The sequence below is a fragment of the Palaemon carinicauda genome, chromosome 38, assembly GCF_036898095.1.
Source record: "Palaemon carinicauda isolate YSFRI2023 chromosome 38, ASM3689809v2, whole genome shotgun sequence".
Taxonomy (NCBI): domain Eukaryota; kingdom Metazoa; phylum Arthropoda; class Malacostraca; order Decapoda; family Palaemonidae; genus Palaemon; species Palaemon carinicauda.
Genome location: NC_090762.1, coordinates 8,700,927 through 8,718,575, shown reverse-complemented (window position 1 = coordinate 8,718,575; position 17,649 = coordinate 8,700,927). Strand labels below are relative to the sequence as shown.

At 44.8% G+C, this 17,649-nt stretch overlaps 1 protein-coding gene across 2 annotated transcripts in view; it reads right to left on the bottom strand.

Moving 5' to 3' along the window:
• LOC137630418 (UPF0598 protein CG30010) overlaps positions 1–17,649 on the bottom strand; it is an 88,566-nt gene that overhangs the window by 43,366 nt on the left and 27,551 nt on the right. For both annotated transcript variants that reach the window (XM_068361878.1, XM_068361877.1), the window contains exon 3: positions 8,712–8,760. In XM_068361878.1, coding sequence (XP_068217979.1) covers positions 8,712–8,760 — 49 coding nt within the window. The remainder of the gene's footprint in view (positions 1–8,711; positions 8,761–17,649) is intronic.

Sequence of the window (17,649 nt, the reverse complement as noted above, 5' to 3'; positions counted from 1 at the left end):
AAGGCGAGATATATTATCTGCAACTGAACTGTGATGGTTTTTTCTTGTACCAATGTTTTTTTAAAGCATTGCAATTCAGTTTTTCGGAAAAAGATATTCGAGCGGTCTGGAGCCTTATTTTAAGCCTTAGTTTGGTTCGAATAAGGTTGTGGTCTGTCGAACATTCGGCACCTCTCATTGCTCTAGTATGAAGTACTTCATTTTGGTCACATTGCCTGATACTCTTTTGACCTAGAATGCATCCACGAGGTCTTATATTTATTCTTCATCTGGTATAGGATGTTTTTTAATACAGTGTTGTGTTCTGAACATAGGGTCAAGAGTCTGAGGCCATTGCTGTTCATTTTGCCAATGTCATGGTGGCACAGGGGGTCCTCGACATACGAAGTTGATCCGTTCTTAAGACGCGGTGTAACCCGAATTTCAGTGTAAGTCAGAACATCCTAAATAAATTACTCTATACGTACTGTATTGTACTGTGAAGACTTTAATAAAATGTAACAAATGACATAAAAAAGTATTAGAAAAAGAGAAAACAATTACTTACCACATGAATTAAAGTAAACATTAATAAAAACAAAAAAGAAAACAATTCCTAGCAGCTTCACCTAGCAAGACTAAAAAAAGTTTATAAAATTAGGAGAAGATCAAAGGGATATTGAGAAGAAGAAATAGATAACAGAGAGAGAAATTTAGATTTGAACGAGAGGACCAATCTCCCCAAGTTCAAGACCCCTTTTGCCCATCACTATACTTCAACATGGAAACGATATTCCCAGTTGAAGCGCGATGACTTCGACAAGGCATTCTCTCATTAAGAAGTTCCTGCATTCCAAGGTCATGAGCACGATTTTTCTTTCTAGAGACAAAAGACTGCAGTCTGGTTGTCAATGAAGATTTCTAATGTAAGAGTTCTATCTTAGACTGTCAATGAAGATTTCTAATGTAAGAGTTCCATCTTAGACTGAACTTCCTCAATGACAGAAATATTGCCATTAGTCCCTTAATGTCAAATGCTGTAAACTGAGGTGACTATTTCCTGAATACTTAGGTCTCCTTTGAATGACCTCCCCAACAAATTTGGATACATCTTTGTGAAAAATCAAGGATATCATTGGAGGGAACAATGGGAGAGTCTTTTTAAGGTCTTCTAATATTGAGAAGCCTCTAGCTATCAAATCTATTTATTAGAATTTGGATATAGTTGCAGTATTTAAAGACCCCCGTTTTCAGCCTTTGAAAGGACTCTCCTTTAAAGATCCTACGGCCAAGACCCTTTTCCTGTTGGCTATGGCTTCAGCTAAATGCATAAGCGAGTTACAGGCACTTTCAAAGAATGGGGGTTTTGGTGCTAATAAAATGGTTTTCTTCCTTGCCTAGCTCTCATTATAAGAATTATTTTAAGGCAAAAAGTCTTCCACTTTCCCTCATTGGTTAGAAAGGTAGTTTATTTATATTTAGGTAAGGCTGAGAGCATTAGAGAAAGTTTCAAATTAGTCTTGAGGGGTTAAGATGTCAGTGTGATATCTCCCTAAGAATACTATATCTTTTTTTTTATTATGTATTTAGAGACTGAAGTTCACACGGATTTGGATTTCAGTCAAGTACGGGAATTGAAAGTTTGAATCCGTGATACTATAAATGCAGTAACTTCCCTTATTTCTGTAGGAATCTTTTTTGGAAAAGGTTTTGTCAGCAGCTCATTGGCATACCAAATAGTTTTTTACAAAGTACTATTTAAAAGAAGCCTGGTTTTCATATAGCATCACTGGGCATTGGGCACTGTGATAGCTGCAGGGAATTTTCTAGTGTATATTGTATTTGGGATAAAAAATTTTATTGGTTTACAGGCCCCGTGGGCTCTTATTGTTTAATTTATCTCAATCTGGATTTGTGTGGTATTGCATGAGAATTCTAGCTTTCAGCGGGTACTGTTAAGCTTCTTGTACAGTAATTGGAGGTAAGACTCAGATGATGAGTTACTGTATATAGGTTAGGGCATCGGGTCTGATGTCACTTTCCATCACTTTCCCTCCTTCCTTAATTGAAAGTCAGCTTTCCAAGATTCATAGAAATATGTTATTTTGATAATAAAATAAATTTTTGAATATACTTACCCGGTGATTATAATAGCTACAGCTCTGCTGCTCGACAGAAAACTCTACGGAAAAAATCTGCCAGCGATCGCTATGCAGGTAGGGGGTGTACTTCAACAGCGCCATCTGTCGTCCAAGTACCCAGTACTCATTGTAAACAAAGAACTCAATTTTCTCCTCGGTCCACTGCGTCTCTATTGGGGAGGAAGGGAGGGTCCTTTAATTTATAATCACCGGGTAAGTATATTCAAAAATTTATTTTATTATCAAAATAAAATTTTTCAATATTTAACTTAGCCGGTGATTATAATAGCTGATTCACACCCAGGGGGGTGGGTAGAGACCAGCAATATATGTTTACATTATTATGAGCTAAGGATTTTTTATTTCATTTTAGAAGTTATCAAAATAACAAAAATAAAATAAATAGGTACCTGGTAAGGAAGTCGACTTGAACAATTACTCTGCCTTTTTAAGTACGTCTTCCTTATGGAGCCTCGCGATCCTCTTAGGATGCTGAGCGACCCCTAGGATCTGAAGTATGAAGGGTTGCAACCCATACCACAGGACCTCATCAAAACCTCTAATCTAGGCGCTTCTCAAGAAAAGAATTTGACCACCCGCCAAATCAACCAGGATGCGAAAGGCTTCTTAGCCTTCCGGACAACCCAAAAACAACAATAAAAAACATTTCAAGAGAAAGATTAAAAAGGTTATGGAATTAGGGGATTGTAGTGGTTGAGCCCTCACCCACTACTGCACTCGCTGCTACGAATGGTCCCAGAGTGTAGCAGTTCTCGTAAAGAGACTGGACATCCTTAAGATAAAAAGACGCGAACACTGACTTGCTTCTCCAATAGGTTGTGTCCATTATACTTCGCAGAGATCTATTTTGTTTAAAGGCCACTGAAGTTGCGACAGCTCTAACTTCATGTGTCCTTACCTTCAGCAAAGCTTGGTCTTCCTCACTCAGATGTGAATGAGCTTCTCGTATTAACAGTCTGATAAAATAGGATAAAGCATTCTTTGACATAGGCAAAGATGGTTTCTTAACTGAACACCATAAAGCTTCTGACTGTCCTCGTAAAGGTTTAGTTCGTCTTAAATAGAACTTAAGAGCTCTCACAGGGCATAAGACTCTTTCTAGTTCATTTCCAACCATATTTGATAGGCTTGGAATATCGAACGATTTCGGCCAAGGACGAGAAGGTAGCTCGTTTTTGGCTAGAAAACCAAGTTGTAGAGAACATGTAGCCGTTTCAGATGAAAATCCGATGTTCCTGCTGAAGGCGTGAATCTCACTGACTCTTTTAGCTGTGGCTAAGCAAACCAGGAAAAGAGTCTTTAAAGTGAGATCTTTAAAGGAGGCTGATTGTAGCGGCTCGAACCTTTCTGACATGAGGAATCTTAGTACCACGTCTAAATTCCAACCAGGTGTAGCCAAACGACGCTCCTTCGTGGTCTCAAAAGACTTAAGGAGGTCCTGTAGATCTTTGTTGTTGGAAAGATCTAAGCCTCTGTGACGGAAGACTGATGCCAACATGCTTCTGTAACCCTTGATAGTGGGAGCTGAAAGAGATCGTTCTTTCCTCAGGTATAAAAGGAAGTCAGCTATTTGAGTTACAGAGGTACTGGTCGAGGATACCGATACTGACTTGCACCAGTTTCGGAAGACTTCCCACTTCGATTGGTAGACTCTAAGGGTGGATGTCCTCCTTGCTCTAGCAATCGCCCTGGCTGCCTCCTTCGAAAAGCCTCTAGCTCTCGAGAGTCTTTCGATAGTCTGAAGGCAGTCAGACGAAGAGCGTGGAGGCCTTGGTGTACCTTCTTTACGTGTGGCTGACGTAGAAGGTCCACCCTTAGAGGAAGAGTTCTGGGAACGTCCACTAGCCATCGAAGTACCTCGGTGAACCATTCTCTCGCGGGCCAGAGGGGAGCAACTAACGTCAACCTTGTCCCTTCGTGAGAGGAGAACTTCTGCAGTACCTTGTTGACAATCTTGAACGGGGGGAATGCATATAGGTCTAGATGTGACCAATCTAGGAGAAAGGCATCTATATGAACTGCTGCTGGGTCCGGGATTGGTGAGCAATATATTGGGAGCCTCTTGGTCATCGAGGTTGCGAAGAGATCTATGGTTGGCTGGCCCCATGTGGCCCAAAGTCTCTTGCACACATCCTTGTGTAGGGTCCATTCTGTTGGAATGATTTGTCCCTTCCGACTGAGGCAATCTGCCATGACATTCAAGTTGCCTTGGATGAACCTCGTTACTAGTGAAATGTTTAGACCTTTTGACCAGATGAGGAGGTCCCTTGCGATCTCGTACAACGTCATAGAGTGGGTCCCTCCTTGCTTGGAGATGTACGCCAAAGCCGTGGTGTTGTCCGAGTTCACCTCCACCACTTTGCCTTGAAGGAGAGACTTGAAGCTTTTCAAGGCCAGATGAACTGCCAGTAGCTCCTTGCAGTTGATATGCATTGTCCTTTGACTCGAGTTCCAAGTTCCCGAGCATTCCCGACCGTCCAATGTCGCGCCCCAGCCTGTGTTCGATGCGTCCGAGAAGAGAACGTGGTTGGGAGTCTGAACAGCCAGGGGCTGACCCTCTCTGAGGCTGATACTGTCCTTCCACCAAGTCAGGGAAGACTTCATCTTCTCGGAAATGGGGATCGAGACCGCTTCTAGCGTCTTGTCCTTTTTCCAGTAAACAGCTAGGTGATATTGAAGAGGACGGAGGTGTAGTCTTCCTAATGATACGAACTGTTCCAGGGATGATAGTGTCCCTATCAGACTCATCCACTGCCTGACTGAACATCGTTCCTTCTTCAGCATGTTCTGGATGCATAACAGGGCTTGACTTGTTCTGGGGGCCGACGGAAAAGCCCGAAAAGCTAGACTGTGAATCTCCATCCCTAAATACACAATAGTTTGGGATGGGACCACTTGAGACTTTTCCATATTGACAAGGAGACCCAATTCCTTGGTCAGATCTAGAGTCCACTTTAGATCCTTCAGACAGCGACGACTGGAAGAAGCTCTTAGAAGCCAGTCGTCCAAATAGAGGGAGGCTCGGATGTCCGCTAAATGAAGGAATTTGGCTACATTCCTCATCAGCCTCGTAAACACATGAGGAGCTGTGCTTAGGCCAAAGCACAGGGCTTGAAACTGGTAGACAACCTTTTCGTAAACAAATCTCAGAAAAGGTTGGGAGTCTGGGTGGATGGGGACGTGGAAGTATGCGTCCCTTAGGTCTAAAGAGACCATCCAGTCTTCCCTTCTGACCGCTGCTAGAACGGACTTTGTGGTCTCCATGGAGAACGTCTGCTTTGTGACAAAGACATTCAGCGCACTGACGTCTAGCACCGGCCTCCACCCTCCTGTCTTCTTTGCTACTAAGAAGAGACGGTTGTAGAAGCCCGGGGTTTGATGGTCCAGGACTTTGACTACCGCTCCCTTTTCTAGTAAGAGAGACACCTCCTGTTTCAATGCTCGTCTCTTGTCTTCCTCTCTGTACCTGGGAGAGAGATCGATGGGAGACGTTGCTAGAGGGGGTTTTCGTACAAACGGGATCTTGTACCCCTCTCTGAGCAACTTCACAGATTGTGCATCTGCGCCTCTCTTCTCCCAGGTTTGCCAGAAGTTCTTGAGTCTGGCTCCCACTGCTGTCTGAAGAAGTTGGCAGTCAGACTCTGCCTTTAAAGGACTTGGTTCCTTTCTTCTTCCCACGTCTCCCTTCGGCACGAGCACCTCCTCTGCTGGAGGCTCTGCCACGAAAGGGCGGAATAAATCGGGACGCTGGAGTGTCCATCCTTGGTCTAGCTGACAAGGTAGGCAAAGGGGTGGCTTTGCGGGCAGAGGACGCAACCAGGTCATGAGTGTCCTTCTGTATCAAAGAAGCAGCAATCTCCTTAATCAAGTCCTCTGGAAAAAGGCACTTAGAAAGAGGAGCAAACAGAAGTTCGGATCTTTGACAAGGTGTCACTCCAGCTGACAGGAAAGAGCAAAGGTTCTCACGCTTCTTGAGGACTCCGGATACGAACGATGCAGCAAGCTCATTAGACCCGTCACGTATGGCCTTGTCCATGCAGGACATGATGAGCAAGGAAGTTTCCTTCTCTGTCGGGGAGATCTTCCTGCTCAAAGCTCCCAGACACCAGTCTAAAAAGTTGAAGACCTCGAAGGCTCTAAATATCCCTTTCAACAGGTGGTCTAGGTCCGAAGATGACCAACATATCTTAGAGCGTCTCATGGCTAGCCTGCGGGGAGAGTCTACCAGACTTGAGAAGTCGCCCTGGGCAGAGGCAGGAACTCCCAAGCCGAGAACTTCTCCCGTGGCATACCAGACGCTCGATCTGGAAGAGAGTCTAGCAGGGGGAAACGTAAAGGCTGTCTTCCCTAGACTCTTTTTGGACTGCATCCATTCTCCTATCACTCGTAAAGCTCTCTTGGACGAGCGTGCGAGGACGAGTCTAGTAAAGGCAGGCGAGGATGACTGCGTACCTAATACAAACTCTGACGGAGGAGAGCGCGGAGCCACAGACACAAACTGGTCCGGAAACATCTCTTTGAACAGAGCAAGAACTTTTCTAAAGTCCAAAGAGGGTTGCGTGGACTTAGGCTCGTCAAGGTCCGAATGTGGTTCATCAACGTGTGCCGCATCATCATCCTCAGAAAGTCCATCATCCGAGTATTGAGGTGGAAGCGGCAATGGAGTAGGTAACGGCTGGTTAGCTGAGTCCGGTCACACGGGTGCACGCGTGACTGAACCGGACGCAACGTCATGGAACTGTTGCCCAGTCTGTGAGCTGGCAACAACCATAGCAGCGCGGGGACGCACAGCGTCTACTCCAGACTGTCTAATCTGATGAGGGTGAGCAGTGGCAACCACACTGGGTTGCGGAGGTTGACGCACCGCGTCAAAACAAAACAACTCTGACGGTTGTTGTACCTCGCGAACGTCAACGGAAGGCTCCGTGCGTCGCTGAACGTCAACATGCGGCTGGCAGGGCACACTGGAACGCATGGGTGGCGGTACTCTCTCAGCTGGAGTGCGCAAGAAGGTCGCCTCAGCGTCCACAGAACGCACAACCGAGTGTGTGGTTGGTTGTAGGCAAGAGGCTGGTGCAGCAGCAACCTTCTCCGCACGAAAGTCCTGCATCAGAGACGTCAATTGGGACTGCATGGTCTGCAGCAAAGACCACTTAGGGTCTGCAGGAGCAGGTGCGGCGACAGACGGTGTAACTGCCTGAGGCGGTACCGCTTTGCCTCTCTTAGGAGGTGAGCAGTCATCGGAAGACTGCAGCGAGTCCGAACTGACCCAGTGGCTACAACTGGGCCGTTGGACTTGCGCGGAAGGGACCGACTTGCGCTTAAGTTGTCGTGAGACCTTGGTCCATGGTTTCTTGCGAGAAACCTCTTCCGCAGACAAGGAATAATTGGGCTCTCTCGTCTTTGTGTGGGTGGGGCGATCTTGGGTAGATACGCCCGAAACCACGGAGGGAACGTCTGTTCGCTGATTAAAGCCTCTCGAACCCATTGGTCGTACGACATTGCTTCTCCCCTGGACTTGGGAGCTTGCAAGAGGTCCCGGACTAGGAGGACGACAGGCACGAACAGACGAACCCTCAAGCGCAACACTATCCACAACACTATCACTCACTTTATCACTTCCCACTGCACTTTTACACTTCAGCTCCTTGACGTCCGCCATGAGCTGGTTACGGTCACTAGCCAGGGACTCAACTCTCTCACCCAGAGCTTGGATGGCACGCATCATATCAGCCATCGAAGGTTCCTGAGTGCCAGAAGGGGGATTAGGAGCAACCACTACAGGGGAAGGAATAGGTTGTGGGACATGAGGAGAGGAAAAATCAACAGAACGAGATGAACTTCTCCTGACTCTATCTCTCTCTAGCCTACGTGTATATTTTTGGAATTCGATAAAATCGAATTCCGAAAGCCCAACGCATTCCTCACATCGATCTTCCAATTGACAGGTTTTATCCCGACAATTGGAACAAACGGTGTGAGGATCGATAGAGGCCTTCGGAAGACGCCTTGAACAGTCCCTAGCATTACACTTCCTGAATTTTGGGACTTGAGAAGGGTCAGCCATTTTGAATTGGTCAAAGGGGAATTCAAAAACTATCCAAAGTCATCAACAAATAATCCGATATCAAAAAAAGAATGCAAGGATTTATTGAAGAGAAAGCCTGCACAGCGAAAGCTCAAAACTAGAATAGTGTACTTCACCAAATAGTTGTGAAAACAAATCCAGTTAGCAACAGCGAATTAGTAGGTCTTGCCGGTAGCACGACAGAGAGAAAATTGAGTTCTTTGTTTACAATGAGTACTGGGTACTTGGACGACAGATGGCGCTGTTGAAGTACACCCCCTACCTGCATAGCGATCGCTGGCGGATTTTTTCCGTAGAGTTTTCTGTCGAGCAGCAGAGCTGCAGCTATTATAATCACCGGCTAAGTTAAATATTGAAAAAAAAAAAAGACTTTTAATAATAAATTAATGATTTCGATACTGACTTAAGTGCATTAATTCTATATATACAAAAACTTTTTTTCTTTCAATACGTACAGATTAAGTATCAAAATGCTAACAGACCTTTAAAGCACGAGGTGAAGTTTTTCATTCTAGCATCATCCAAAAACAACTGGAAAAATATTAAATGGTCATTAAAGACTGCAATCCAAAATTCAAATCAAAGCTATAAATACATTGAAAACAACAGTACAGTATACTTCAGTATAACAGACATTACAGAACATACAATCACAAATTGTTAAAGTAATTTGTATTTTTCCTAACTGTGCAAATTTAAGTCCTTTAATGAGAGGGAATATGCTTTCAGCTTAATCAGAACTCAGCTTTTATAATCATTAAAGAGATGTCAGAAGTTACTGGCGGGTGAAAGGGAAGCTCAACGCCCACCCCCACCAGTATACTGAGTGGCTACTTTTGACATTAAATCTACAACTTGCAGGGAGGTTGCAGGGAGAAGTATAACTTAAAAGGACTCAGGTATGCAGTTAGAAAAAATGAGAAATTTGGAATAATTTGTATTTTTCCTAATTATACAATCCTGGAGGTCTTTACAATGGAGATATATGGTAGTTCAGCAATACATAGCTGAAAATAGACAAATTTAAGAATAATTTGTCATTTTCCTGACGATAAAAACCTTGATCTCTTTATTAGGAAATATACTTTTGGCAAAGCTGGAAGACTAGCCATAAGACTTTTAGCGAGGTATAACTACCCTACAGCTAGTTATTGGGCGGTAGGGGGTAGTACCGTCTACCCAGCTCACACACCTGTATTCTCTTGTCACTTTTGATTGCACGCAGGACTTGCAAGGGAATAGGCGATGGCAGGAAAAATTTGTATAAAGAGCTCAAGGTTTGTATTGTTAGGAAAAATACAAATTATTCTTAAGTTTGTCATTTGTTCTGTCAATAATACAATCCCTACTGCTCTTCACTAGGAAGTCCTAACCAACTGGATGGTCTTTGATCCGGGGCATTCTTCCATGCTACGCACGATTATAGAGAAATCACCCTGACAACTCGCTTAATTCTTGTGCATTTGCACGCTTTAGAGGCCTGAGCAATCCGTGTGATTCTGTGATACTCGCAATGTGTCCTGTTTAGGTAAGAATTCTCAAAAGTACTCGGACTTCTTTGACTCAACCATAGACGTTACCCAAATCCCACCTTGCAAGGGGATATGGGGATGTAACAAATATAATAAATTCAGAGAAAATTTGTGTTTTTCTTAACGATACAAACCTTTAGCTATTTATTAGGGGTACGCTGAAAGGACGAGCCATTAAATTTTACCGAGGATTAACTACCCATCCCGCTAGGGGGTTAGCTTGCTACCCCCTTCACTCACACACCTGTGACTGTAGTTCACTTTGCTTGGAGGTAGGACTTCCATTTTGATTGGAAGGTTTTGTGGAGATTGGTGTCTTAAATCATTCCCTGGTATACCAGTCTTCTGGGTGGGAAGCAGGGAAGACTTCTCGAGTCATCCAGATAACGGAGGTGACAGAGGCCGATCCTGTGAGCCCAGGATGATACTAGGGCGAACCCTCTGGTCAAGACTTAGGATGCTGTGGAAAGACCAAAGCATAGTTCCCTGAACCGGTATTTCCTGTTATCTAGACTGAATCTTCGATACTTCCGTGAAGATGGATGGTTTGGGATCTAGAAGTATGCGTCCTTTTATATTCAGTGTGCACATGAAGACCTATTGTCTTACCACTTGTCCAACCTTCTCCAACATGGTGTGGACATCGGCCCATAGGGCAAGCTCCTTTGTGGATCCCTTCTCACAGGAGCTCGTGAACGGGACATGATGCCCTGCATAAGGACTCTTCCCTGGGAGAGAACTCAGCCTTAACTGATGAAGAAGTGGGTAAGGCAACGCTTGACATTACCTTGCGCCCTGACGGGGGTGATGCTGTTCCTTAGAACAGCGTCATTCTGGCAAAAGTTGGCAATGGTCAAGGGTTGGTTATCGTGGCCACTGTGCAGTTGGAGAGTGCTCGCAAGTAGTCACCTGTCGACAAGCTGCTGATGAGGACTGCTGATCGCCTGCCAGTTGTTTATTGGATTGGTGTGATGGCGAATATCAGTCTTGTATTGACCATCTTCTCCATGATCTTACATAAACAAGATATCAATGCAATTGGTCAATAGTTTGCAGCTAAAATCTTATCCTTGCCGGGTTTTAGAAAGGCTAAAATAATGGATAGTTCCAAAACACTTGGATAACTATGATCATTAACAGGTACATATTCAATCCATTGGGTCCAGGGGCTGTATCATTACACGTAGCAAGTGCTGAATCAAATTCTCTTTCAGTAAAAGGAGATTTGTATGACTCCTCCGTTCTTGTTGCAAAATTTAAAATGTTCTTTTCTTCAATGCTCCTAAACTGGTGACAAGGAGCTGCTTCACAATTGCATGATACATTTGAGAAGTGATCAGCAAGGGCATTGCTAAACTCAGTTGCTCCCATCACATACTGATCATTCATCTTCAACACTGGTGGTGTGCTGTGGGTGAATTTGCCTGCTATCTTTTTTACTCTCCTGGTGGTGTTCTACTGTTAATGGAGGAAACAAAAGACACCCAAGACTCGCACCTAGCTTCTTTCATGGCACGACGGAACTATGCTCTACATTTCTTGTATATAATTAAATTCTCCTCAGTACGGTGTCTGTGCAATCGAGTTAAAGACCTTCTTGTGGCTGTGCAGGGTAGTTAATTCTTAAGACCATCAGAGGACTGGTCGTCGTTTGAATAACCCTGTTATTTTGGGAATTGAATTGACTCCTACTGTATGAAGGGTTCCATTCAGTAAGTCTATGGCATCATCAATATTTTCAAAATGTTCTCCATTCCCTTCAATTTCGCTTAGCTCACGAAATCTATCCCAGTCTGCCTTGTTAAGATTCCATTGTGGAGATCTCTGTAAAGATGGACCATTGTTGGTGTTTATAATGATTGATGCATGATCACTGGTATGCCAATTATCTAATGCCCTCCAATCAAAATCGAGAAGGCAATTAGATCTTGCGATTGATAGGTCAATACATGTCAATGTACCTGTCTGAACATGACAGTATATGGGTCTCCTGTATTAAGGAGTCCCACATCTTCATTTTCCACAAATGATAATATAATATTGCCCCTTGTGTTTGCTAAAACATTGCCCCATAAACAATGTCTACCATTCAAATGTCCCAGTAAGAGAAAAGGTTGAGAGAGTTGCTGAATCACCTCTACTAAATTATCATACAAAATATCATTTGGAGGAAGTACAGAGAGCATATTGCATATTTTCTCCCTATATCAGTCTGTACAACCACTGCCTGTAGAGGTGTACGAATAGACAAAGATATTTAGGGGACATCTCGATGAATGTATATGAGACTTCTGCCATAGCTCCCTGCTTTTTGATTATATGATGTTCTATAGCTGACATACTCTCTAGGACAAGGAGTATCAGCACCAACCTTGCTCTTCTGTAGACATACAATTAAGGGGGAATGATAATGAATTAAGAGCTTAAGTTCTTCATATTTGGCCATTAAACCCTGAAAATTTCATTGCAAAATAGAGGAGGAAACTATGGATTATTTCCGGAAGACATCTTGGATGAGGCCTTCCTATTGGCAGTTTTTAATCTAACATTATTTCCTGTAGTTTTCTTCAGAGATGGTCTTGGTATATTGGGTTTTATGTTTGTCTTTTCTTTGTGTCCTTTCGATCTATTTGTTGAGGTGGATGGTGGACTCGTGAACACCAGCAACGATCAGTAAACACCATCTGGTACTAGCAAATGCTGGCGAGCATCAGCAAAGCGCTGGCAAGCGCCCGCAAGAATCAGTGAAAGAGAATTAAAAACCGCTAGCAATTTCCTTAACTGCTAGACCCAGCACCGTATGGTAATCTAGCGCTGGCAAGGAGAGTTTCACAAACTCGCCATGGGAGCTAAGGAAAGGATAGGGTCTCGCAAACCCATGCCTCGGGTACTACAGCAAGGCGAGGGTCTCCCAAGCCTGCCAAGAGTAATGAGGCAAGATGAGGGTCTTGCACAAGGCGAGGGTCTTGTATGAGGCGAGAATCTCACATACCCTCGCCTCTCCTCTTAGTACTCCTACCCTCCCCCCCCCAAAAAAAGGGGGGTGGTAACTAGCCTTATGTCATTCCCTCTGAAAAAGGCTTTGCTGGACTCGAAGACTAGCTGTTTCGTCCTTGTTAGAGTTAGAAACTATGAGGCGCAGGTCCCGAAGAGCTTGTGCCCAAAGGTAGGATGTGGCAAAAACCCCGAAGAGTTAAGGCCTAGGAGACACGAAACTCATCAATGAGAGAGGAGGCGGCCGGCAGTCATTCTCATCTGCAGCAAAGATCCCAGAGGGAAAAAGCGACCAGACTCGTTTCGTATCCTGAGGGTACAGCAGTGGGGAGTAGGAATTGTAAGCAATCACCTAACTCAATCGTCGATAAGCTCCAAAGAGCAAGGACAGGACATGGACGAATCCAAGTTCTGACAAATTAATCCACCAAAGGTGAAACCACACAGATGAAGGCAGTGTCTCCCATGTATGGAAAAGGCGACCAACCTCATCATCCAGCTACGATGGCCTGGTGCGTGGTATGGACGAGTCCAATACCTTTCGGCGGGACCTTGTGGAGGGGACCAATCAGGAGATCTCTCCTCTTCCTTCTGATGGCGCATCGCCTCGCGGACGAGGGACCTGCCACTCAGAAGGGAGTGTTGAAGATCCCTCTTCTCGCAAACAAGAGGATCGACCAACTCCTCCTCTCGATGATGCATCGCCTCGCGGACGAGGGAGGTGCTGCTCAGAAGGGAGTGTTGGATCGTCCTTCTTCGGAAGGTCGGACTGCGCAACTTTTGGAGATGAACCTCCCGGTCATACAGGTTGCCTTTCCTCCCTTCGGGCGAACCCAGCTAGAGGATCAGCATCCTGTACAACCTCCAGAACGAAGCTGAAATTTGTTCCAAAGACCTCGCAGTCCCATGAAAAGTCACTTCGAGGAGTTCATGTCAGCCACTGATTATGCCCACCCGCTGAAACAGAGCGAACGTTGAGAGTAGCAGAGGTAGAGGCCAAAGGCCTCTTTGCTATCTTCCTTGCATGGAGGAACCCGTGTAGGGAAGGCAGCTCAAAAGGAACCATTAGGCCAGTTGCTTTTAACAGTAACCAGTTAAAATGGTTTGGCGAGAGAAAGACTACTGTACGTCTTTACTCTATCGAGCCGAAATAAAAAGTGACGGTTGGTCGCTAGTGCTGGTGTGAGCAGGAGGGTTAACCTACCCCGCTGGCCCCCTACTAACTAGCACTAGCGGTGGGTAGTTACACCCTGACAAAAAAGCTCATCGGCTGGTTTCAGCTTCAACGAAATAATAATCCACAGTAAAGAGTGGGTTTGCATTTTGCACAGGAACCAATGTTTTATTGTGGTTACATAGTCCTTAACAGGGAGTTTAATACCAAGTTGTGGTAAATTTATGACTGATTTAGCAGCAGTATCTGCTTTTTCACACCATAACTCCAACATGTGCTGGAATCCAACAAATTTCAGTACAGTACTGTATTTACCACTTGAGAATAAAATTTTTTGAGAAGCTCTTTTATTTGTAATACTAGTTGGTTCTTATGTGTGCAACTTTTGATGGCTTCTATGGCACTTCATAAATCAAAACAAATGACATACTTGATATTCTCCCTATCTTCAATTGTTTTAAACATGTCAATTGCTTGTAAAATTGACGATAGTTCTGCTGTAAATACTAATGTATCAATAGGTAATGAGAGCAGACTTGTTTTGCCCAAGTCCATTGACCCTCCTGATCAAGGCCAGGACCTTCCAGAATGATGATTCACAATCTGCTTCTTCTTCAGTCCCCATTGGACCAGCTGCTTTAAGTAGTTGTTCAACTGCCTAAAGGTTGAGAGCGAGCATGAGGCACAGGTGGATATTACGATGCGCAAGTAGATGGCGAGCAGAGCTCTCAACTCATCCTGGTGAGTGTGATGGTGAACACACCTAGAGTTGTGTGCACTGAAGGCTCGCAGAGTCTTGCGAGACAACCTAGGTATGGTGAGCTAACTACCTCTCCACTGGGTGATCGCTAAACAAATCATCAGCTATAGCTCTCAGGCAACAAATTGCGCTGGTCCTTTGGAGATACTGTAGGCTTTTGTCGTCTGAAGGGAAGGTCGGAAACTGGTTTTGTCCGATTTCTTGACTTCTTTTCTTGTCAATATCTTATCAGAATGTAGTTTCTATATTGTCAGAACATGGTTCTTCTCATCCTACCTCTTTTGGACAATCTCTTCTTGAAGTTTATATACCCATGTAAGGGAGGAGCTAATTACGATGGATATTCATCATTTCATTATCAGTATGTTTTTTATATTCTGCATCCTAATTGGTTTCCTCAAAAACACCCACTTCGGTCATGTCATAGAAGCTTCTAGAACAAATTTCTAAAGCAATCTGGACTTCGCATTATGCCATAACAAAAGCGTGGCCACGTGATGACCCATGATGAAACTTTCCCCGAACAAGGATTGCCTCGAGGCTAAGTTTCTCAATAATGCTGACTCCTCGGATTAAGACGTTGACATCTTTGTCCAAACTAGACTTTCTTTTTAGGTGCAGAGATTCTTCATCAGGGCTCGATTTGTCTCCAAAATGCTGACAATAGTGAGGTGATGACATCTTTGATTAAACGCTAAAAAAATCTTGCCTCGCTGCTCTCACTTTGGAAAAGATACATTTCTGTTTTAATAATATATTCCTTTTTGCATCTTCCCATGACAGGGGGGCAAGAGACTGACCAAAGAGAGACTCCTTCCAGTCAGCTCTAGAGGGGGAATTGCTGAAGCCACCCCACCTGGAACAAAAGAACTCTCCTGCTGCCAAAGAACCAACACCTGCAGAAACCTGTCCTTTGATAGGGAACCTGTAAGTCCCAGTGAAAGCCAGAGTAGATGAAAAATGTCTTGAGCTGTGGACTGCACAGGGGGGGAATCTTTCACTGTTTCACTGAGGAAGACAGGAAAAGCTCTCTGGCCCGATGGTTGCCCGACAGTTAAAGGGTCACCACTCTTGTTTGATTGACCGCCAGAGAAGGCCAAATGAGAAGAGGCAGACGGGAGGGTACCAAGAGAGGGAGGAAGTCCTAAGGATTTCCTGGACTTCGAAGAAGATCATGAAGGTGAAGAATCCCTTTAAGACTGCTTTTTCCTCTCCTGCCACACCACTCCCACTGGGAGGATGACCACTCCTGACACTTGGCACATGATGCTTCTGTGCAGGAGGGTCCTCTGCACAAAGGGAAAAGTCGGTGAGGATCCGTCTCCTCCTGACATAAACTTACCACAAGAGGTGCCTGCTTTGCCAGGACACACAAATGTCAGCAACCTCAAGGTTAACTGCTCATGCCTAAAAGAAAAAAAAGAAAATTATTCAAGTCTTATTGTATTAGGAAAACCAGTTCCAGGAGCATGGAAAAGACCATCTGCTCTCAACCACGGCTAAAATCAAAGGGTTGTTGTGAGTGAGGGGGGTGCAATGTTTCCTCACTACTCATTGGTAACAACCAGACCGGTCGTTGATACATCATTAAATATTTTCATGGATGTGTTCCCGCTTGCACTTTTTTCTATCTCTTATGTAAAGAACATAGGTTTGTATGAGTGTCAGAACAAATATCTTCACAAGGAAACATGACAAATTCGGAGATAATTTGTATTTTTCCTAACCATACAAACCTTAGCTATTTACATAGGGTTTACTTTCGGCGTAGCTGAAATGACGAGCCATTAGATTTTAACGAGGGTTAAACTACCCCCGCGCTAGTTAGCAAGGGGCTAGGGGAGGGGTAGCTAGCTACCCCTCCCCCCCCACACACACACGTGTGAGCTGCCTAACTTCACTTAGAGGTAGGACTTGTCTTGGGGGACAGGGCTGGCGGGCAAATATGTGTAAATAGCTAAGGTTTGTATGGTTAGGAAAAATATAAATTATCTCCGAATTTGTCATTTGTTCCGTAACCGAAATACAAACCACGCTATTTACATAGGGTGACTTACCCTTAGGCAGGGTGGAAAGTCCCCAGCCTTACTGGCTTCGGCTTACCCGGGAACTCAGAATCCGAGTGAGCAACACTCGAGAAAAAGTGTCCCTGCGCCTCGTAAGTTTCTTGCTATGCAAGAAACGTGCGGCCTACATAAGTTGTGTGTGGAGAAATGAAGTGTGACTCGTCCTAGGAAGTTGACCTGAAGTCCTTTATATGGAATTCTAGGCTAGAACGTCCCCATACCACCTCGTCAGGGTATGGGGGACGCGACAGTATTATTCTTAATACTAGGAACACAAGGAAGCATGATTTACCTGCAGAGGTTTGAGGTCAGTTATGCAGAGACCCAGGATGCTGCATTCCCCAAGAGAGGGGAGGATGAAGAAAGAAGTAAGGGCCAGACATACTCTTTCATTCACGCAGACTAAAACCGGGTAACAGTTCCCTCAACCTTCTGCTACTTGTCCATTAAGGAGCCTGAGGTTAGACCAGCTGTTGTGCAGCCACCACAGGGCCAATAGAAAAAGTATCGAGGCTCCTGTGGGTCACGTCCTACAGGTAGTGGGCTGTGAAGGTCGTTTGACGCTTCCAGACCCCAGCTTGTAGCACCTGCGTCACAGAGAAGTTTCTCTTGAAGGCCAGGGACGTGGCGATGCCCCTGACATCATGTGCCCTAGGGCGACGTGACGGAGGAGGGTCTGGATTCAAGGCATGATGAATGGTCCGCCGAATCCAGGCCGAGATGGTATTCTTGGTGACCCTCCTCTTCGTCCTTCCCGTGCTCACAAACAGAGCTTGCACGCGGGGACGGACTGCAGCTGTTCTCTTCAGATAACGTCTCAGACTTCTTACTGGGCAGAGTAGCAGATGATCTGGGTCATCTGTTACGGAACAGAGACTCATAACCCTGAAGGAG